Source organism: Strongylocentrotus purpuratus, unplaced genomic scaffold, assembly GCF_000002235.5.
Source record: "Strongylocentrotus purpuratus isolate Spur 01 unplaced genomic scaffold, Spur_5.0 spur5_scaffold_6, whole genome shotgun sequence".
NCBI classification, from domain to species: domain Eukaryota; kingdom Metazoa; phylum Echinodermata; class Echinoidea; order Camarodonta; family Strongylocentrotidae; genus Strongylocentrotus; species Strongylocentrotus purpuratus.
In genome coordinates, this window is record NW_022145612.1 from 59,829,499 (window position 1) to 59,853,901 (window position 24,403).

The window sequence follows — 24,403 nt, forward strand, 5'->3', positions numbered from 1 at the left end:
CCAATGCTGTCATATTTACAATAAAACACTAATATTTGAATGTATTACAGCGTTTTACATATATAGGTCTAAACCCGTTGTTTTATCTCACATTGTAAACATTGGCTTAAATAATTAATCAAGCAAAGTACAGTGAGATAAAGGTATTTTGTGTGTTTTCTTGGTCATTGTTTGTGAGTGCAGGTATTCATGTAGACGGTGGCCAAACAAAGGATGTAGGATGCGACTTGAAGAAAGACCCTGAGGGATGTGAACAGGAATCGTGTTCATCGTAAGTTCGCCAATTATTTTTAAAATGTTTCTGAAATTTTCTCTTCTTTTTTATCATCATATTCTTATTGATCTTCTTGTTCTTTTTGTTCTAATTCTACTTGTTCTTCTTCTTATTATTGTTATTCTTATTATTATTCTTATTGTTATTATTAATATGACTGTTATTGTTTGTATTATTATTATTATCGTTATTATTATTATCATCACTATTATCATTACTATTATCACCCTTACTAATATATTTCCATTGTTGTTGTTAATAATTATTATAAAAAGTTATTATAATCATTAATTCAATATGTAAAAGATACAAAATAGACCAAACTACTTCTAGAATAAGAGGTGGCGGATGCCCAAACATTTTTTTCGAAATTCCAAATTCTTGGGGCTGCACCCCCTCAGCCTCATCCTCCGCCTCGTACATACAATGAGTGAGCGTTAATTAAGATGAGGTGATACTGACATTGACAGTTAAAAGGCAGGTTAGAGTATCCTTTTTAGATAAGGTACTCTTTGAGAAATTGGCAAACAATTGCGGTGAACAAATCGATAGCTTTCTGATCGATTCACATCAAACTAGACGAGATGAGAAGGCGAGCCATGCCATTGTGGAGCACGTCAATTAAGGGCTGAAATTGGAAATTAATAACTGTACAATGGTAACGATGGCAACGCCATATTGACTCTCACACGTTCTCCATGGGTCTCGTGATATACATGAGGTAGCAGATGAATAATGAATTTCTAATAGAAATTGACTGCTTTTGTGCATGAAAATATCAGCCATGTAATATTTCATTCACTGCTTTGGCTTAAAAAATGCGCATATCAATTTCATTAACGAAATAACAATAAAATGATTTAACCGGGGAAATTATTTTTGTATTGAATTCATTGAAATGTAAAGATCTACCGTGATTATAGGTTTCTCATTACTTTTAGTGTATTGAGTAGATTTAGCCGGATCCGCTCTGAATGACTGAGCCCGTGAGTGACTGGTACAATTACACAACAATTCACCACATTGCATCCAATATAAAAGCACTGGAAGATTAAAACAGTTTAAAATAAAATGCCGATTTATAAGGTTTAGGAGATTTATGACTAAGACCAAATTAACGATCAGTTTTTAAGACAATATTATCAACTTCTTTGGGGCTATATTCATAACGCCCCAAAAATGTCACCCTTAAAAATAATTCTCTATAATTACTTTTGATCTCCACACAATTAGAACCACTTTCAACTCAATTTCACGACGCAATATTTTAACGTCAAACTAAATATAAATCTTTCTCACTCCAACCCCGTATTTGATGGGCAATAATTCACAATTAATATAGTGGAATACCGCCCCCCCCCCCCAAAAAAAAAAAAAAAGCCCTGGGACGTATAACATCCACCACAATTCACTACAATTTTATCGAGATGCTCACGTTCTATCATTTCCCTTCATCAGGTATTCACAATTTTTGAAATAGATATTTAACAAATTTCATTTTCTAGCTCTTGTACACACTGAAAGGTTCCCCCTTTTATAAGATAATAATAATAATAATAATAATAGGCATTTGTATAGCACCGTCTATCTAGACAATGCTATTCCGAGGCGCACAAGAAAATAGAAAGAATGAGAAAGTTTGTACGAGAAAGTTCGGATGAGTGTCATAGTGCCAAGTACAGGTATTGTTAAATAAGATAAGAGTTCAGCTTGGATTTAAAGGTCTCTAAGGAAGTTATGATTCTCAAATTAAATGCTAAATTATTCCAAAGACAAGGTGCTGCAGATGAAAAAGCCCTTTCACCACAGGCTACCCGTGTACCTACTGCTAACAGATCAGCTACAATAGTTTAATGTTTAAGTATATTACACGAGGTCTCGAGAGGGGTATAGTTCAATTCAATTCAAAGTTTATTCAATACTCTTCATAAAAACATTTAAAACATACAAATACAGAATGGAGTTATAAATATAAAAAGACACAAGAAAGTGATAACAAATACAATGGCAATTTATAAGAGCATTTGGGATAGGCAGAAAGGAGGGAAGTTCCTTATAGAAAAGCCTACCCCTAAAAACACACATACATGAAAACGAGAACAAAAGAACAGAACAAAAGAACAGAACAAAAAACAAAGAACATATTAAAACTTACTATCATGCACGATCAGAGTATATAAAAAAAATGTCAAAAATTGGCCGATACTATTGATACTGATTATTATACTTGTTTAACAGAAATTGTTTATATTTGATTTTAAAAAGATTGAGAGTTTTGCATTTTTTAATTTCCTGAGGTATACTATTCCATATTAATGGTCCTTTTTAAAAATAGTGAATTTTTCATACAAGTCGTTCTAATCTTGGGGAGGTGATAATTAAGGGCATTTCTAGTATTAAAATTATGCACATCACAATTCAAGTTAAAACATGTAGATAAAAAGGTAGGCAAGTTGCCATTAAAACATGAAAACATGAAAACTGCAATATAAAAATTATGCATATCGATTACATTCAAAATTCCAAGTTTACAAAATAAAGGATTACAGTGAGCATAATATTGGGAATGAGTTAAAATGCGTATTGCTTTCTTTTGAAGCTTAAGTAACCTTAACATATCATTTTTATTAAAATTTGCCCATGCAACTATATAGTAATTAAAATATGGTGTTACTAAAGTATGATACAACATTTTCAAAATATTTAAGGGATAAAAATGAACTTTATATAAAATACCTATATTTTTTGCTATTTTATTGCACACCACATTTATATGCTCATGCCACTTCAATTTATGATTAATTACAATACCTAAAATAGTGATGGTGCCAAGCTCTGTAATCATTGATACGCATAGAACAATACTGTTTACAGGATTTTAGAGTTAGAAACGTAGTCCAAACGTGTATATAATTCTGTAAATTTAAAAGAATTTCACGATTTTTTATAGTTCCAAGGTTCATAGTTCCTAAAATGACACAGAATCCTGTTTCGTTTTCGATATTTTGTGTTTCGGAATTACGAACCTTCGAAATTCTAAACCCCTTCGGAAAAACGAGTGTCTCCCCTTTAAAAGCGCCCATCCACATGCATACATAAATAGATATTGGAACAGACGCAGATATGTGATGAAAAATGGAATTATTATATTTCCACATGTCTCCCTTCTGAAATTGATTGATATTTATATCTGCTAAGTATCGGGAGCAATGTTTGCCAAACGCAAATTCATCAAACGTCTGCATTTTTGGTGGATGCCAGCCCGGCAGTCGGCACACTTGTCAATAATTTAGGCAAATACGCGGGAAAATGAGCAGGGGCGCCAAACTGAGATGACTATGTAGATTGTTTAATGTCTCTATGGTAACGCATTACATTGTTCTGTTGGTGCGATAATAATGTATGATATCATCATAAATCTTGCATACTTTTTCCTAATGTTTGTTTAATACCGGTTCATATCGCGCATTGAGACTTTTTCATTTAAGGTTAAAGTGTAAAGTATTAAGGTATACAATATTTATCGAAACAGGATGTTATTAAATGTAAAAGTGGTATGCTACACGAACTACTCACTATAAGGCTCATGTTAAAAGAATAATACGGCGACGAGTTTTATTCCTTAATTGTTGCAAATGGTTAGAATTGATTTGTAATGTTTTGTTGCATACATAAATAAAATTGAATTGAAAACAAATTGAACTGTTCACTATCTAACCGGTTAAAGAAGTAATAGAGAATTTGCTTTGTATCATAATTCACTAGAATCGCCCTAGCGTTAGAATTCCATTTAGTTATAATTTTAACATAATTTTGTTTTTATTTGGCTAAGGTAACGTATTGCCTGAATAGCACTATATCATTTTTTAACAAACACGCTCCAAAACAAACAAAAAAACATCCAAAATGGTTTGGGGGCTGCATGTATTCATTGAATACATTTAGGTCAACAATGTTCCGTTCTCACTAACAGTTCTTCAATATTTCTACATGTATTTTGTCTTTTATACAATCGTATTACATTATTTTATGTCACCATTGAATTCATATGTACTCTGTACATATTGAAATATGTTCATATTGAAACGGAAATAAATAAATCAAATCGAATCAAATAAAGAGTGGAAACCATGTAGCCACCCCATTAGCTGCAAGAAGAAGAAAACAAGGGTTCAAATACTACTAAAAAGAAAATATTTTAGAAAAATACATTTGATTTTTCGGCCTGTTGAAGGATTACAAAAAATGTTATTACGTTTCTGTGAAATAACCTTTGTTGCCTTTGTACCAGTTATTAACTTTCATTAAGACAGGTACGCGGTTGTTTTTTTTTTTAACATGGAATTTCTGTTGTTAAATAGATCGAAGTGCAAAGTTAAGTCTATTTCCACATCCTCGTGAATATACTTAAAATAGATATTTAAAAAAAAACGCTTCAATATTTGTTCTCAGATTGGTTCCTTCATCGTGCATCAACGGGGAGTGTCGAGACGGTGTGTGCCACTGTAACCCCTGCTGGGATGGGTCAAAGTGCGACAGATACGGTAAGCTATGCCCTGTACTTATATCTGGATGATGCCCGCTGCACACAAGGCGTTATTAGGAACTTTTAGATTTACACGTGCAAATCTAAAAGTCCCTATGGACTGACGTAGGGCCGTGTCAGTGACTAGCATGGTAATTGACGCTCCATGAAGGAGTGACACTGTGCCCAAAATGAACGCAGAATGAAAGGTATAAACGTTACGTCTTATTACTTGCGCTTGAATTTATTGATTCTTCAGGCTAGCGTAGGAATAAACGCACTGAAAATAACGCCCTGAGTGGAAAGGGTATGATGCTATGGCTGTACGTACATTAAAGTGTACGTCTATATTTGTAAATTGCTGGAGTTTTATACGGAAGGCCCTACAAATGATTATTACAGGAACAAGTTGACAATGTTTTTTTTAATTATTTTGTTTTGTTTACAACGACAAGTTCTAGAAGAAAAAACTTACCTGAAGTCCCTTTTATGAATTTGTCAAGATTAAGGAAGAATAAAACCATTTAACAAAACGAATTTCAGAAAATTTCTTTTTAAAAGTATACGATATGGAAATTAAAAAAAAGCCTTATAACACATGAGTGACAAATGGATATTAGAATTATCAATGTTACATATATATCAAACTAATGAGATATAATGCACTCTCTCACCTCATATTTGTCTCCACTGAGCTATATACGGCGAACGTTATTTGCGGGCATATAACATGGATTTCGTTTAATTAGTCATCGCTTCAGAGATTGATTTATTTGTGATCTCGTTCCCGCCAATTCATGCATGCCCGTATATGACAAAAACTACGACGTCACAGCGAACACGAGCTTAGTTTTCTCGAATTAAATATTTGGGCCAATGCCGTTTCTATTTGTCCTGTTGGTATTCATCATTTTACTTTCTGTATACTTCAATATTTGCCTTGGGTAAAATTGAAAATGCTAATATTGACAATTTTATTCAGTTGGCAAATTAATATTGATACGATTTTTTCTATTCAATTACTATTATTCGGCCAGGGTTAGGCCAAACAAGAAGATGCTTTTATTTGATTTTATTAGGAGATATTTTGGAATAAAATTTAGGACTGCATGAAACAACATCATTTTCTTGTAAGAAATATTAATCTTCGTGAATGTCTTTTTTTTAACTTTTAGCCAACAGCAGAGAAATTTTGTCTTTTATTTATTGGTGTCTTGTATTAATTTATCTGTACTTTATAGGTTAACTATACTAGTCAAATTTCCATTGAATTCCCTTTTCATGATGATGATTATAATAATAGTAATGATAATAATAAATGAGATTTGAAAGGCGTCGAATCCACTTGAAGTAATATTCTCAAAGCGCACCTGTGAAAACAGCATCTGCATTATACAGAACAGGAGTAAGACAGAACATACGGAAATGAAAGAACAATCAACTATATGCCGAATTAAACAAGTACGATTTAAGACTTTATTTCAACCCTTCGACTCATCTGCTATTGCGAAACTCTCGAGGGAGAGCATTCCACAACGAAGGCCCTATATAAGCAAAGGTTCTTTCCCTCACTTAGTAGTTATGAGCTTAGGAAGAACAAGAAATCCAGAGTTTTGAGAGCGTAAAGATCTAGACGGGATATTGAACTGGAGAGCAGAGCCATGGACACAATGAAATAAAAGCAAAAGAATCTTGAAAACATTGTGTTCACTCATGGGCAACCAATGGACTGCTTTGAGAACTGGTGTGATGTGGTCGTTTTTGTTACAAGGAGTCACTATACGAGCAGCAGCATTCTGTAATTTTTGAATCCGTACATAAAAACTAGTACATTTACAAAAAAGTATTGTTAAAAGTACTAATGTATACAGTGATTTTATTTTAGATTTTGAATAGAAATTATTTCAAAACGTATGGCCTTAAACTAAAAAAATTACAAAATGGGTGGTTATGGAGTGATTGATTCAGGTAAGAGGTTGTATTAGACAAAAGAGAATTCATGCATTTATAATGCCGTTAAAACTCCTTCGATTCTCCATTCGATGATCGAAAATGTAAATTATTCAGATGTGTTCCCATCGACCTTCATTTATCAATTATTTGTCATCGATGTGTTCTGCCTATTCACTTACACATCTTTAATATCCATTCAAAGTTTTCTCTATGCATGAAGAAAATTTTCTCATAAATGTATTCTAATCGATCTGTCTTCTCTGAATCTTCATCATCGTTATCATCTTTTTCTTCGTCGTCTCTTATTTCCCCTTCTCTCTGTTTATCCGGTGCCCCCTAACATCTCTCTATCTGTGTCTCTCTCTGTCTTTTTTTTCTTCTCTCTCTCTTTCTTTCCTTTTCTGTCTCTCTGTCTCTCTGTCTCTCTCTGTCTCTCTCTCTCTCTCTCTATATATATATATATCTTTCTCTTTGCTCCCCCACCTCCCTATCTCCCCCTTGCCTCCATCTATTTAATTACATGCATCTATCTAACTATCTTTCTATCAATCTATCTGTCTATCTCCATTTTTCTTTCCCCAATCTTGGTCCGGCAGCACCTTAATTACATCCACTTCTCCTTTTTGTGTATCTGCAGTCAACAAACACGCTCCCATTCTCCAGTCAATAGCCGACATAGCCATCCCTCGCAGCCACCTCACCAATCCATCATGGCGAACAAGCGTGCTTGGTTACGCCATAGCAACAGATGACGATCGTGACGTTCGCTGCCGTGGCACGATCAAATGCACATGCGCAGATCTTGTTTACTCCGTCCACGAGAGAGAAGGGAAAGAGAGTGATCTTTTCAAGGTAATTCTCACTTTTTTTATTCGCAAATGAAATAAAATAAATGCCCTTTGTTCCTTTTTTTATGATTTATGCATTCATCAGGATTTCGTTTTATTATGAGAGGAAGCAATTTTATGTGAAATGAATCGTGCCATTTTTTAATATTCAGATTTCTTTATCCAAACTGTATTAGCAAACAAATTGCTTGATTACTAGTATTACCATTTAAATTAACAAATCAGACTTGAATTGCTTGACAAAATAATACTTATGAAATCGGATCAGCAAAAGATCTTTCACTTCTGTTTTTGTTGTTTAATTGATAATAAATTCATCAAAGATTCTCTCGATATGAGTAAACTAAACGAGAGTATGTAGTCTCAGATATTCACATGTTAAAGAAGATTGTTACTAAATAGGCCTTCAGTATGGATTGGATCAGAAACAAGCATATTTAGGCAAATGTAAACTAGGAAAATGTGTGTATAGAATACATTACTGAATGATCATGTTGTAATTTAATTATACAAACATGGCGTAATAAGAGTAAACGATCCAATCTCTGTATAAAACCTATGAGTTCAGATAATTTAGAACATTTCAATATCTCGTATTTGTATATACTTATTGACCGTAATTGAATGACAGTTGTATGCGTTTACATGGTTGCATATGATAACATGCATGCATTCACAAGTCGAAAGGGAAGGTTTAAAGGGAGTTGTGCGGCCACACAATACAAAAAGATAAAGCCGTTTCCTCTGTTATGCACCACATATCACTGTCTACCGCGAATATTTTTTTTATTTACAATATTTTCAACATACCCTTCGAATGAGTCAAAGAAAATAGATTGGATTCAAACTTGTTCACTATACCATTTGAAATTATTTGTCCAAGAAAAAGTCAATATTTTCGGTGTGCATACGATTGGAAGTGTTTTATAGCGAGAATAATCTAATTCTAATTTATTATCCGAGAAAGAATTTTGGTTTTTATAGAATGCGATGAATTGTTAAAATGTTTTCATAACCATTATTATATGGTTACCCTAACCAGACGTAAAACTCGCATTAAACTCCAGTTTGGTCCACTTTACATCGTTTATCTGTTGAATTCTACATTCACTGTTTATATTATTATTATTAGTACTGTATACGTGGATCTGCCCATATTTTATTTGTTGATAATCCTTATAATCCTCCCAGACGCCTAAGATCACATTCTTAATCGATTGTTGTTCCTAAAACTAAGAAATCATAAGGGATCGGTCATTTACACATGCAAGGCCTAACTTTTGGCATCATAAGACATTCGCAATATTTCAAGGGAAGATTGCTTTTTTTTTGCTTTGAAATGCCCTCAAAACTTCTCTGTTCAAAATAGCATTCCAGTAGATCTACTGTATTTTCTTACTCCTCTCAATTTTTGGTTGTAATTTGTAATGTTCCTAGATTTCTTGTTCGCCTTGAGCACATGAATGATGTGGAGTTGGACCATCACAAACACTCGATATTATTATGATTATGATTATAGATCGATGCCGATGGCTCCCTTCACGTACGTCAAGATCAGACGCGGGAATTCTCCGATAAATACCTGCTTACGATTAGGGTGTCGAACCCTGACGATCCGCGATATTCCGAACAGCATTTTCGAGTGTTGGTGCTCGATGTCGACAACGACATGGACGATGATGAGGATGAGATACATCATCGATTTCGACGAGCTGAAGTTGCTGATGCGGTATGAACACATAATGCTGTGTTCATGTATGTGGACTTAAAATTTACATGTAGCTTAAACAAAGGCAACCAATTCATGGAGCGCGAAGTAAAGGCTAACCTCTGTTTTTGTTACAAAATAAAAACGAGGAATTAATTCAATGATGGCCGTTTTTTTGTTAATGTTTATTCGGCAGCATGGTCATTTCTGTAATACCCACGGCAAATTGAGTAACACAATAAAAAATGACAGGTTCATGTTGTATTCGGTTTTTGTACATGTATTCTACTTCTTTTTTAGACATAATACATGCACATAATGCGACATCATTGTTTTCTTTTTCTCTTTCTCTGAACTAACAAACTTGCAATTTATTATTAGTTGTATCTTGCTATTCTATCACATGGATTGGAAAAGAAAACCTTCGGGTTATAGTTATTTAGTTCATCTTTTTTCTTTTCCCGGCATTCATATGACTTACTTCAAATCTTACTGATGTTTTGTATTTACTGTTTCTTTTTGACACTCGGTGCTCGATAAATCAGTGTATACGCGTAGACTAAAGTATTGACGCTCTTAATAAATGGGGCAATATGCAATACCCCTTTTACATGTCTCAATGTCAACAGGCCTGCAGAGGACAGTACTAAACTAAGACAATAGTCATTTTCACAAGACGCAATTAGATAACTATAGAAAATTGTTTGATCAGTATGTTGACTAGTTGGATGATGCCCGTTGAACATAAAGCATAACCTGATGGCTGACGTAGGACTGCTTCAGCATGCCATGTCAAAATACACAAAATAAATAATGCAATATACCGGCGCATGCACTTACTACCTTCTAATACCCGTTTCACACGGGGCGTCATTCAGATTGTGTTATTGTCTATGGTGATAAGGATTAGGAAGTTTATTACCTCATGTGGCAGTAATTCAAAGCAATGGTTGCAGTGGTTATTAAGAATTCACTGTTTGTACGGCATCACTATCACATGGCGTCAGGCCCTGACGCAGTAGTACGCCGGTAAATGGCGCATCATGTGAGGCAGCCATTACTTTAAACATGAACCGTCAAATACCGCGCCAGAATTGCAGTAGACACCTCGCGTGGATCGGGCATTACTATTATCCGCTATTCTCTCTCTAACGACAGGATCTAACCGAAGTCAATGAGAACAACACGATTGAATTCACACTGGCCCCTGTCTCCGTGGAGGCTAACGGAACCAAACTCGAGGCCGGCATCAAAGTCATCTTCAGTCTCACAATGGATATCCCTTGGGGTACCTACGCTGAGGACGTCAAGGTTGAACTCTATGCCGAGGAAGGTAATTTCACCTTCGGTATCCTCTGCCCTCCCAGCGTGACGCAGGCGGGATCAAACATCGCCTACGAGACGGCCACACCGTCCTACGATTACGACGCCGATAACCCTTTCATGGTAAGGACAGTCTGGGCAGCATTTCACGACACCGTCTTGAGTACAAGTTCGCCAACATTCCATTTTAACGCGTGTATTAAGATTAACACTTGTTTCAATGTGATGTACTCGAACTTGCACTCATGACGGCTTTTGTGAAACAATGTTTCTATTTGTAATGTTTCTCTAGAAAATAAAAAATAAAAAAATATTTCTGAGCTGACGCACAAGCTGTCGTAAACGTGCCGTTTTCATTCTTACGAGTGGATAATGTATTGAAGAATATGAAGTAGGCATACGAGAGGTATGACTTATTTATAAATGTCTCCTCAGCTGCAAAGTAATGCACAAATACTAAAATCATCTAGTGATTACGATTATATTTTTATAAAGCTCGTAGTAGCTCGTCATGACTCTAGAGCATTTTTAACAAATTCTTAATAGACGAAGTGTCTCTTGTCCAGCTCCTTGGAATCTAGAAGAATCAATCGATGCGATGGAGACTGCGCCTCACCCACACCACATCTTCTACATCTTACTCTTTCGCAAACATGTACCTTTCTATCAAATAGTAATAAATCATCCCTCGAACCTTTTCAATTGGGGGGGGGGGGGGGGGGCAGCGTGGTAGAAAGGCGCTTCATTAGTTAAACTTGCTCTCAAATAAGATTTGTATAGTTGAATCATTTATCGGCTCTCAAAATAAGTCGCGATGGGACACAGCATGTTATCCGTAGTCGTTTTCTGGACCCAGGTGGAGTAAACAGGTAGGCATAATACATTAGCGATGTCGGTTGGAACTGCGCCAGACTATAAAGCCCATGCATGTTATGATACTGTTGCGTAATATGATTATCCAATATGCACACTGTATGGACAGCGTATTATCATCATTATTAATACTATTTGTCATCATTGGCATCTGTATCACAAAGGCTACAGGTGCGTACCTCAGTCTGGGCAGGGTGACCAACAATAATGCCAGCATTGTCGAAGGGACGTCGTCGATCACCATCGAGTTCTCCTTGACCGTCCTCAACGACAGCCGTGCCGGGTTCAGTGACTCCGAGCTTCGTTGGATCACAGCCGGCGTGGAGTTTGCCAATGGGGTGTTACTATGGGTGGGACAGTTGGGTTATTACCTCCAAGCCGCAACCACCAATGTGAGTCCTTTGATGTTTTCTTTACCCCCGTCTTGTTGGTTAGAGTGTAACTGATTCCCCCATTAAGGGACATACCTCCCTCTATCGTACTCTCTCTGTCTCTCATCCTCTCACATCTTTCTGTACTTCTCTCCTATCGCTTTCCCTCTCTTCTGCACTTTCTAACTCTCTTGTTTATGTTGTCATAATCATCATCATCTTCTCCTCCTGTTAATCTTTCTTCTACTTCTTCTTCTTCTTCTTCTTCTTCTTCTTCTTCTTCTTCTTCTTCTTCTTCTTCTTCTTCTTCTGTCCCTCCTCTTCCTTTTTGTCTCATCTTTTCTCTCTTGCAATGCATAAAGTACATTCTCTTAGACACGTTATCTAAGACGGTCAAATTAGCACCATCTTAACAATTCTTAACCTCACCCATTATAACTATTTCGGATTGTCTTTGAATCATGTACAAATCTGTAATCGAATCTGTGTTCATGACCCCCCCCCCCCCCCTCTCTCTCTCTCTCTCTCTCTGTCTCCCATCTCTCTCCTTTATAATCCATAGGAATACGATCCGAGTACAGTCACCATAACCCCAGCAAACCCCAGCATCAACAAATTAGACTTCGGTGTCTTCACGCTCTCTATGAATATTTATGACATGACAAGTGACGTCACTGTTCGGGTTTTCGGTAGCCCAGACAAAGAGGGCGTTGCAAGCATCTGTGGTATAGGTGTGCGCTCTTACGGCAACGGGTTTTGCCTTCAGAACGAGGACGTCGTCGCTTCGTACGTCGCCGACGATGTTTATAAAAACAACAAGGAAGCCACCTTTCCATTTAACTCCATCATCAACGGAGGTAACTGTATTTGTTTGAAAAAAAATCTTAGCTGATCTTTCTTATTCTCCTCTTTTCTTCTATATTACTTCTTATTCTTCTTTACGATTACCTCAGTCACACCTCGAAACCGACTCCAAGCAGACTCCATACCGACTCCATACCGACCGATCCTTGGCCAAAGCGTAGTGTGATCCTTGTTGTTCGGTATGGTGTCGGTGTATGATTGAGGTATACGTGTTCTTTTATAGTTGCACACGATGCTTCATCTGCCTGACGTAAGACTGCGTCAACGACTTGTGCGTTCTTTGTCGCACTATATGAGGGTGACATCTGAACAAACAAACAAAGACATGAATGGAAAACGAAGATAATGTGCACATTGCATTGAGTTACTTGCTTATGAGTTTATAATTGCCTTCAGAGATTTGATTAACACAATTGACAATACAATCTAAATGACGATTCCTTTATACGCTTCTTCTTTCCTTATTATTTTCTTCTTCTTCTCCCTTTTCTCCTCTTCCTTTTCTTTCTTCTTCTTTTCCCTTTTTCTTATTCTCTTTCTTATTCTTCTTTTTCATGTACAACTTGCATCACAACTGTTGTTGGTTACATCACATGACGCCATTATCACCAACTCATTTTTACTGTATTATTTGACACCCAATCATAGGAGCGTTGAATGATGCAGTCGATAGCGAAATTACCATGGATGTCATCGTACGATTGCCTAGCAACGACCAAGCCATCGTTAGCACCAGTTATCCAGTCGGTATATCCGTCCTTATCAATGATATCGAAACGAATGCTTCGACTACCTTCACGGCAGCTGCTGAGGATAGTACGATCACGGTAAATATAATCATTGGGTTCTACGATACATGCTCGGTCTACTTATTGAACGCGAGGGTCAATTTCATATGGTTTACACTAACCGAAACTTTTAAGTTCAACTTTGGTAAAAGACGACAAAAAATCCTAACTATAACTATAAACCCAACCTAACTTCGATCGCAACCCTATCTCTAACGAGTCTGATAGATTGTCGCCGGAGTAAAATCTCATAACAAAATGAAGTCTTGAATTCATAAGATAAACCTAAAACATGTAAAAAGACGTTAAATGTATGATAATCTTATCTTGATGAACAGATCAGATCGCATAATTATCATGTATAAAGGTTCAGCCCATTACCTACTTGAACCAGATGGTTTACTATATTAAGTTTATGGGAAGTAGAAGATACAGTAGTCCATAGTTTTTTTGTTTTTTTTAACTTTCCTATCCCCGCTTTGGGGTATGCTATAATCGCAAATGTCTATACGTGAATTTTGAAGGTTTACTTACTAGTTTTTACTCTGCATGAAATATCTAGATGAGCTTGTTCTGGTTAAGACTTTAATTTAGCGTACTACCATGTAAACTCTGGTCTTATTCATCGTCTCCATCTTTCGTGGCAGACTGGCGGTACATTTGTCATCAACTCTGCGACTGCTCAAGTGAGTGACGTAATTGCGGGCGGTTCGTTCCCAGTCCGCGTCAGGCTCACGATCCCAACCGGCAAGTACGACCTGACACTGGAGGCCGCTATCACATCACCAGCGGGATCGTCGTCCCCGTCAATGTGTCGTACGACCGTCTATTCGTCCGGCTACAACCTTCCCTGTATCTCTTCGACGTGCCCCGACTGTTCCAACGACATCACGGCGATGAATGGAGCTGTGACGACGTCTTTGAACCTTGGCATGATCAAGAATGAGAATTTGCGAGCGGATTCAAGCAATAACAAGGCGACGTTCGATGTGTGGGTTGGGATTCCATCCAGCGTCGCGATCGGCCCGGTCGACGTCGAGTTTACGCTGAAGTCCTCGACCGTGGTGGTGGGGAGTCCGGAGAGTGCCTCGGTGAACGTCATCAGCACTATTCCAGCTGATCAGGTAAGTTACAATAGTCATCGTTAGAGGAACTTTATTACCATTGCATCATCAGCGGCGGAAGAGAGATATGAGTCTGGCGGCAAATCGAACAAACTTGTAGAAGTTTGTTCAAAGTATTAAAAAGAAAATAATGTTGCAGCGTCTTTAGATTTTGTATTACCCTTGTCAGCAAATAAGAGAAATCTAAGGACTCTTTTGTTTTTGTTTATCTTGTTAGAAAATGTTCCGCTGATTTGTTACCGAATTCGGTCTGATAATCACTTAATATATACTCATTGATTGAGGAAATTATCGTCTCCGATTGTGTTTGTCCATTAGATGATCGAAAGACAAGCCTTAATGACGACCCCCAAAGGTGACAAGATAAACAACTTTTCTCACAAATCAACTAAAGAAACAACGATAGTTACCTAAAACCCAGTCTTCTGGTGAAGGGTAATTATGTTGATATTGGTTACTGTTTCCCAATGCCATACCATCCTTCCTTCTCTCTTCATAGAAAAATGGTTATCATGTGTTTTTCCACAGGATGGTAAAAGTCTGACTTTCACTTCAAGTCTTTTATGTGCCAATTCTTGTACTCTGGCAAACGGAGCCGTGGGCACACTCAGAGTTACCGTCGCTGTCCCTACTATGAGCACCTTTTCCAATATCAGATTCGCGGTCACGTCCCAGGTCATCGGTGATGTCGAACGCGTCGGGCTCTGTGACGCCAAGATCAGCAGCGCGGCGATCGAGCTGGGATGCCTTCCGTATACGACGGACAGCATTGAGGAGACAAAGACCTCGGCGTAAGTATACTTTGGGGGAAACGGACAATGTTCTCCGGCGACATTCTCTCCGGTGACAATCACTCCAGCCCTTTTTTCGTCATAGGGTTATAATTGCAATTTGAGGTTAGGTTGGGTTAAGGGTTTGGTTAAGGGTCTGGTTAGGTTGAGTATTGAGTCCAGTGGTGATGTCAGGCGCGTATGCAGGGGGGGGGGTGTTTTTGGGGGTAACGCCCCCCCCTCAATATTTTTTTTGGAAAACAAAAAATGAATATCACCCCCCCCCCCTCTTCCCACTGAGCGAGATATCGGTCGGCGCGATTTTCACGTTGGCGGGGGCAAAAAACAAAAAACAAAACAAATGTTCTCTCACTACCCCCCCCCCCCCCTCCCCCTCCCTAATGAGCAATTAATCGGACGGCGAGATTTACAAATTTTGGGGAGGCAAAAAAAAAAAAAAAAAAAAAAATTGCTCACTACCCCCCCCCCCCCCCCCCCCCCCCCCCCACCCCCCTCCCCCCCCCCCCCCCATCGGTCGGCACAATTTCCAAATAATTCCATAAATGTATGAAATTTTCGCCAGTAGAAAATCGTAGAATCATCATATTCGAATACTATGAAACAAGATATGGACTCCGTATGTTTACTGGGTCATTCTTTCAACTATCCCAGTTTAATGGATAATGGGAAAACTTGGAAAACTACTCCTTTTTTAAGAGGGAATTGAAGTAACGGAAGAAAAGGAAGAAGAAGAGGATGATGATGATGATGATGATGATGATGATAATGATGAAGAATAGGACAAGAAAGACCCTCTTTTTTGTTTTACTTTCTCTTGATGTAACTTTCCTTTCTTTTTCGAATATCTCCCATTCATGTCATTTTCATTCCCCTGCCCCTCTTTCACTCTGTCTCTCTGTCTCTTTCTCTCTCTCTCTGTATATGCATCTTCCTCCTTTTTCTCCCTCTTCTTCTTTCTTCCTGCTTCCTACTTTTCCTCACTTCTCAATTATCTCACCCAGGGCTGGATCATCATTAATCGACGAAACTCTCACGTTCGAAACCGGCATCGTCTCGAACCTAGACCAGAATATCACCGGGGAGTTCATTGTCGACATCCTCTTTCGTCGCATGGTCGTCGATTTGGTTGACGTGGATGCCGCACGGACTATCGACCTGAATGTGTACGTCAATGATGAGGCGAGTGCTTCCCACACGTTCCAGGCCTCGGTGGTTGGAACCGAAGATTTGTCCACATGGGATGCCACACCGGTAAGATTTGTCCGCCTTTATAATTTCAATAACCGATTCTTACGATGTGTCATGAGTGTGACGTATGGCTGCGACGCTGCGTCAGCGCATGACGCGGGTATTGACGTACCATGTACAGGATGACTTCATACAAAAATGATTGCGAAATTAACATTGCCAGCTTTGCGTTAAATTCGGTTGAATTACCGGCGTATGGGCTAGATGACTTTACATGAGTACAGGTAATAAGTCAATCGAAATGACACCTCTTGAGCAACGCATAAAGCTGTCCAATATAGAAACTTAGAAGAAAACGCATGCAAATGAGTTACACTTATGACTTCGTTGTGAAGCAGTAATGTATCGGTCTCACCGGAACTCTCTTGCTTTAAAAGTTCATGAATAAAATAATAAATATATTCAGTAAATATGAGGCAGACGGTACAACTTTTACCGCTCTTTTTATTTGAAAATGGGTATATTGCTATGATGTGAGACAATTTTACCTTGTAATAATTATCAATTAAATTGCTATGTTCGTTAGAAAAAATTTCACTCCAAATGTTTAATTCAAGCTCACTTAAAATTTACTTTCTCTCCTGTGAGCTCAAAATTATGCAAATGAATGAAATTAAAAATTAAAAAATCAGTTATCATTGTTATTAGCACATTTGGCAGATCATACAGTTGAAATACGTGACGAAATCCCATACAATCAACGATGTAATAATGATGATCATTTCTGTGAAATACTTTATCTTAAAGGTAATTTACTTTTCCATTTTCATCCCCTAATTCAGCCGACCGACCCCGTCTCCATTGTCTCGTCTGTGACGTCACCTAACGACGGTGCTGTTGCACCCGGCACCCTAGCAACCGTCAATATCACCCTTACGATGGAGGCGGCCACCAGCTACGCGTACTCTGTCGACGTCGACGTTAATTCTAATACGCTGAACATCATATCCTTAGAAGGCGATGTTGGTGGCTCCGATATACCATGCGGTGATCCAGTCTTCACGGATGCGACGTTGACGTCGCTCAATGATGAAAAGACGAAACAGCAGGCGACGCTCGACCTGGGAGTCGTCAGCGCTTCAAGTGAGTGCCCCTCTCCCCGTCATAAAAATATATATGTAACAGCTTCACAAGGAATGTCATGAGCTCGTCGACATCTGAATGAAAAAAATAGCAATGGCAGTAATGCTTATAATTTAACAAATGGCTTCAAAGGTATATTTTGAAAGTTAGTTTGATAGTTTTCGCTACACTTTTCCTTTTGATCACGATTAAACCATAGCTCCTCGGTGATCTCGAGACTGCACTATGCAGTACTGTTTCGAGACCATATTATGTAATAGTTTGTAACCGTGCCTCTCAAAGCAGTCAATATGTGTACACTATGTATTAGGATTAGTTTTCGCCAATGAGATTAACTCACATATAATCAATTCTAATGTTAGAATACGGGTGTCACTGATTACTTCAATAATAGCCTTCCAACTTATAAATAAAATTAGTTTGCAAGGCTTTAACAATTTTCTTTGACTGGATCGTAGTTATGCAGACTTGTCGCAAAGACTAGATCAACGTACTAGCACCTAGTAACACGATATTTTTTTGGAATATAAAAGACGCTCTAAACTTCGCCACTTTATCATTGCAGAGCCATACAACTATTAATATTTGATTTATTTTTTCGTATTTATTTTTTGCACTTTCTACGTAATAGTGACGTCATCTTCATCACTGAGCCTGAGTTTGCTGGTGCAGCTGAGTGGGGATCGGGCCCTGGTTGCTGATGGGTCACAGCATCCTATAAATGTGGTCGTCAAATCGCAGTCTGATACGACACTCGACACTGAAATCATCAACATCGGTGCCGACTATGCCGCGGCCGCAGCGCTGACGGTAAGTCTTCAACTATGATGTTAGACCCCCTGGCGTGGTTGAGGGGCACGGGGGCACATTTCCTCCTATATCGAGACACTAACAAAAAAAAGAGGGAGAAAATGGGAGAGGGACAATACCTGCTCCTCTCACATCTTGACAGCCTTGTTAAGTCGCACTTTATCCAGCTAGTTAGACCAATGCCCTCTTATATGTAACTGCCCCCTCCCTCAATATGTCGACATAAACGACGCCACTTTTCAACCCCATTAAGCAAACGTGTTGATGACTTTAAAATAAGTTTCTAACAATTAACTTATTAGAGGACAGAGGCGCAGTGAAATCAGTGTAGAAATCGAAGCGTTAATTTGTCTCAAACGCTACCGTGAACCCCCTTTCTACCAACTTCTATGTGACGCCGTCACAAACAAATGTCATCATGATATGAAATACAATTCAAATCTGAACTTACCGTGTATGTAATCTAAAATAAATACATTTTATGGGTGGTTATTTTACTTAGTGAGTTTATTAGTTTATATCTTGGAGTATGGTCTGCAAGTTTAAGCCATACATCAAATTTTTATGTTTTCCAGCAGAGCGAGAAAGACAACGTTTTTGTACCAATATGAGTCATATATAGCTGATCCTTTGATACGGAAAAATCTTCCAAACTCGTCTTTCCCTACAGGCTGTCTTGCCGACATCGCACACGGTAGTGTATGATACGGTTACATCACAGGAAATCGAGATCGGAAAAGAGTCTTCGTTCACCCAATCGATAACGTTGAGCAGCGGCACAACGCTGGGATATAGATTGGTATTCGTCTCGAATGTGACATGGTTCGAGTTTACCGAGATCACCCTAGGAACGATCGGGGCAGATTTAGGGGGATTTACCGCGCCTGATCTCAGTCCTGATCCCGCTCTACCACAGTAAGAAATCCCCTTTTTAATCGTTTGATGTTCCGAAGGGAATAGCAACATGAGTCTATTTTTTGTTTTCAATCGAATTTTGTTAATGTTAATTGATGATTTAAAAAAATATGTTGTGTAGTGTTTATCTTTGCCTAAATGAATATCGCTTCGACCCACTGATGTGTGGGCATGACCTTGCCCGTGGAAAGGGGGCTGATGTCACTTACCAGAGAATGAAATATCCAGTTTCTAAAGTTGCAAGCTATCACAAATATTGTCACTTTGGGTTTTTTTTTTTAAGGATTCGTCATTGTTTTGTGTTTAATTTGGGAAAGGGGGTTATTACGATAGGATTCATTCATTCAAAATAATTGAGTTGTGTATATTGTGTACTCTATATTTATATAATGCAATTTGAAATAATATGTATGATGTACATGTATTAAATGAATATAATAAGGAATACTACAAAACAAAAAAGTATTCGTTTCCCGGATAGGAAGTAACACTTGGCAGAATACTTGGTGACAGTTGCCCAAAAATTGGTATTAGTATTTAAAATAGGAGGGGCTGCAGATTCTGCAGATCAAGATTTAATCCAATTTTATGTATGTTTTTTGGCTAAGCTGTGCCTGATTTCAGAGGGTGGGGACAAGACCCCCTTCCCATACTATAGGCCGTTCTCATAGCACGGATGCTTTGGCCTTCGCCTCGGGATAGCTATTCCCGATTGTATGCACTATAACGGCTGATGCGGAGCAGTTATTGCGCACATCCTCTACCAAAAAAAATATAAATACCTCAAACACCCTGTAAAAATAATTCCTCAAAAAAAATTATGATAAAAATGATTATGTTACTTATAAGATAATTCGAGTGCATGTTTTATTATAATTCTGGCAGAGGGCCTATAAATAAACAACCACAAAAGCATTTTGGTGGTTATTGATTTAAAAGTAATTAAAGAGATAATAATAATATTTGCACTCTCCTGTTCAAAGGTAATTTAAGGGTTATGGTTTCGAATCTCAGCCCGGCAGCAACGTCATTTGGCAAGACATTCATTCACATTGATCACTCTCTATCCAGGGACGAATGCGTACCTGGCGATTGCTGGGGTAATAACAATTGTAGGGTCCTTAAGAAGAACAGTATTTATGCTGATGAGCATAAACAAAAGCATTATTGTTTCTCCTATCATTCTGTTTCTCACGTGTGTATGTATGTATCTCTTGTCTTTTCCTTTCAGAACATCATTGACAGCTGATCTTGGTTTTATTGCTTGTTTAGGATCTGACTGTCAGGTAAATCATCTATAGATTCGTTTATTAAGAATCTATGGCATGCACGTTTAATACGTTGCAAAAATAATGCACGTATCCCGGATCGACGTTGCACATGAAAACCCGTTCGAAAGCATGCCCGAGGTTTACTGATCAACACTGGATCAACCAACAACTCAAGTTGAACGGAGAAAAGGAACATGATGAATCGCACGTTTTAACGATCAGACGACGCCGGAGACAATAATCTACATCTATTTTTTTAACACTTGCAGGCGCGTACGCAGGGGGTTGGTTTTGGGGTTAACCCCCCCCCCCCTCGAGTTTTTTTTAATGTGTATGTTTTATGTATGTTTTTTTTGGAAAACCCCCCTTTTTGATTTTAAACCACCCCCCCTTGAAAAAAAATCCTGCGTACGCCACTGAACACATGTATTTCAATATTGTCTATACTTTGTATAATAAACATTCTATATCCACTGACATGTCTAAACAATGCTATTCCAACTAATCCTTATGTTTAATCAACGGAATACCAAATACTATTCTGTAAATGTATTCAAATTTATACACGAGCTACCATAATAACTTGCCTTAATATTCGGAATGTGTAATGCATGCAACAGTTGTTGCTAGGTTGAACAAACATTATTATTTGCCCAACATAGCAACACGAGATATATGTGCAATTTGTATTCTGACTATTGAAATACCATTTTGATATATTTAAATGAAACAATTTTATTACATTATTTTGTTACCATAGATCGAGTTTTACGTGACGGTTAAAGCGCGCAATGATTCCGGAGCGATGCACGGTGATGTGGTTCAGATGGATGCCAATGTAAATGTCTACACAGGAGATAGTACCGAGTCGCAAGACGTTCAGAACCTCATATTTTACGCCATCAATTCAACTTTTATCAGGAATTACACGGTGAGTTTTGTTTTATTCCAATCGTAATTCAGTAGTTGGGTGAAAGACATTTCCAAAGCCATTGTGTATCTTGTGATGCTTAAAGCGCACAGTGATTCAGATGGATGCCAATATAAAGGTCTAAACAGGAAGAAAAAAAGAGTCGCGAGACGTTCAGAAACTCATATTTTACAGCATCGGGCCTGTTGTTTGCCGCAATGACTTTTAATTAGAAAAGTAATTGCAGATCAAACTTTCTTGCTTGCATTATAATTGCTCGTAATATCAATTTAACTAAACAGAACTCCCCTACATGTAGGCTATATACGTGGTTTTAGAAGATTTTTTTGCACGTTATAAATTGGCATTACTTATATCCTGACATCATTTAATGAATAAGATTCTAATCCGATATACATAATTACTAAACCTCGGTTGAGAGAGGTAACTTTTCGAATATGTTTTCAAAAGACATGCCTTTAAGTTACAAGTATTATCCCCAGGAATTGTTTTAAATTATTATTATTACAACTCATTTCGAGCTCTATAAATACAATCATCATACCAGTAAACTATACGAGGTGATATCCTACCTGGTTCTTCCTCTCATTATCCAAGTGTTCTCATCATCTTTCAGAGTACCTTTGATCTGACCTGCCCTGATTCAGCCACAACCATGACACCAGGCGAGAGGGCGATGTGCAACATTACCATCGATGTCATTGACCAGGACGTTGAATCGGAGGTGGAGGTCGTCACGACGCTCAACATCTCCTACGTCGGCATGGTGGTGAGGAGCTTAGCCGTCGTCGAAGTCGGTAGCAACATCGTGAGCGACCTCGGGAATCTGCTGTCCCAGACACCGATCTTCACCAGTCATGTCAATGAAAACAGCACCCAGAAGGATCGCGTCAAGCTCTCCCTAGGGCGTCTGCATAATAACGGTAAGAGTCGCTACAGTATACTTCGGGAGTCAAGTGCTAGTTTGAAGAAAGGGGGGGGGGGATAGCTTCATTTTACGAGATTGTGCGCTTAACCATCCATCCCAAGTATGCGAAGAATTGCTCAAGGCAAATTACTACCATGTCCCTGAATTTAGCCCAACTGTCCTGATATTTAATTGAATTGAATCAAAATGATAACTTTAAAAGCCCAAACAGTTACAAGACTGATTTGCACTGGGGCCGTGTGAAACAATGTAAATACATCGAATTAACATAAAAATGATGTTACATCAAATGACATATTTAAAACAAACAAGAAATAATCAAGATAAATATCTTTAAAAATAAGGATAGAATAGTATTGCCGAAAAAGTATATTTGTCCAAACAAAAATACTGTACATATACTTCAAATTAAAATAGGTAATACAAGTTGTTACTAGTGCATATAAACTGCCAGAAATGATATATTTAAAAAAATCAAATCAAATGTGGCTGGTCATAACCATGCAGATATCGACAACGCGGCTGCAAACGACCCGGATCACCAGATCGTCATCGGTGTCGAGATACAGCTTACGGATTCGGAGGAAGTGGTAGAAGGGTCTCAGCATATACTCTCAGCGGGGGTGGCCTTTGATGCGGCTTATGTATGGGTCTCGAACATGTATATCGAGGCCAGTCGAAGCGGCACCGAGCAACCCGACCTCTCGATCACCTACAGCATGATGGGGGATACGTCAAATCTTGTAGCCGGGTGAGTATCCTTTTTTATTATTTTGTTTATTTTATTAAGAACGAGGGAGGGTGAGGTAGAGGCTACAACCTCCCGAGAATTTTGAAATATCATTATTTGGGTAAACTAAGGTGTGCTGATATCTGTTGATGGAATGTGCAGAGGTGCAGGGCGGGCTTTAATGTCTTTTTAAAACAAGCTTGATGTTTGCAGACTACTGATAATTTGACATTCTCGGGAGTCTGCAGCCCCCAAGCCCCCACCCCCACTATTCTCTCTTCCTCTCTTCTCTCTCCCCCCCCCTTTTTGACCATTCGACGGAGGGGACGTGCTCCGGTAAATAAGCCTTTCCAATTTTTTTAATTCCAATTTTCCAGCGAAACAGTGACGTACAGAATAGGGTTGAACCACTCAGACGTGTCTTCAGCCGAGTGCAACAACGTTGAACTTCGTTTGTTGCTCCCACCATACATAGACTACCAATCAATAATAGAAGATGGTGCACATGATGTCAGTTACCCTATCGCTATTGACGCTTCAGCTGGGTTGACATTTCAAGTAAGTTTATGTCCAAGATAAGTTACTACATGTATAAGTAACAAATCGAATCAAAGATCACAATTAACTTGATGACCTTGTAAGTTGATGGCCATAAAAGAGCATGGAATGATTTTATTTCACCTATGTTCATGATGAGTGTGACAATTTAAAAAAAATCTTGATATATAAAGTTCTTCTCAGTCAGGACTTATTCATGTTTAAAGATTAATCAAACAAGTTCTAGGAAGGTGTCATTGTCACATTTCATGAACAGAGGTAAGAACAGTTCTGCCAACTATATTGGCAACAATCACCCTTGTAATACCCTAGTCGCAACACCAAACCGACTCCAAACAGACAAGTACTCGGTCATTCGAGGTAAAGGAATTTTGTGATGGGTCTGGTGTCGGGCCCGTTGTATAGTTCTCATTCTGTGCATAGTATATGTCTATACAGTGGGAAAGAATCTCAATACAGGTATAACTATTGATTTTTAAATACATTT

At 38.1% G+C, this 24,403-nt stretch overlaps 1 protein-coding gene across 1 annotated transcript in view; it reads left to right on the forward strand.

Moving 5' to 3' along the window:
• LOC584274 overlaps positions 1 to 24,403 on the forward strand; it is a 35,661-nt gene that overhangs the window by 3,080 nt on the left and 8,178 nt on the right. The window contains exons 2-20 of the mRNA XM_784139.4: positions 184 to 271; positions 4,727 to 4,818; positions 7,390 to 7,604; positions 9,120 to 9,329; positions 10,467 to 10,754; positions 11,669 to 11,896; positions 12,438 to 12,732; positions 13,388 to 13,566; positions 14,175 to 14,651; positions 15,180 to 15,442; positions 16,444 to 16,693; positions 17,473 to 17,773; positions 18,405 to 18,583; positions 19,254 to 19,498; positions 20,730 to 20,784; positions 21,530 to 21,700; positions 22,317 to 22,623; positions 23,136 to 23,379; positions 23,736 to 23,916. Coding sequence (XP_789232.3) covers positions 184 to 271; positions 4,727 to 4,818; positions 7,390 to 7,604; positions 9,120 to 9,329; positions 10,467 to 10,754; positions 11,669 to 11,896; positions 12,438 to 12,732; positions 13,388 to 13,566; positions 14,175 to 14,651; positions 15,180 to 15,442; positions 16,444 to 16,693; positions 17,473 to 17,773; positions 18,405 to 18,583; positions 19,254 to 19,498; positions 20,730 to 20,784; positions 21,530 to 21,700; positions 22,317 to 22,623; positions 23,136 to 23,379; positions 23,736 to 23,916 — 4,268 coding nt within the window. The remainder of the gene's footprint in view (positions 1 to 183; positions 272 to 4,726; positions 4,819 to 7,389; positions 7,605 to 9,119; positions 9,330 to 10,466; positions 10,755 to 11,668; positions 11,897 to 12,437; positions 12,733 to 13,387; positions 13,567 to 14,174; positions 14,652 to 15,179; positions 15,443 to 16,443; positions 16,694 to 17,472; positions 17,774 to 18,404; positions 18,584 to 19,253; positions 19,499 to 20,729; positions 20,785 to 21,529; positions 21,701 to 22,316; positions 22,624 to 23,135; positions 23,380 to 23,735; positions 23,917 to 24,403) is intronic.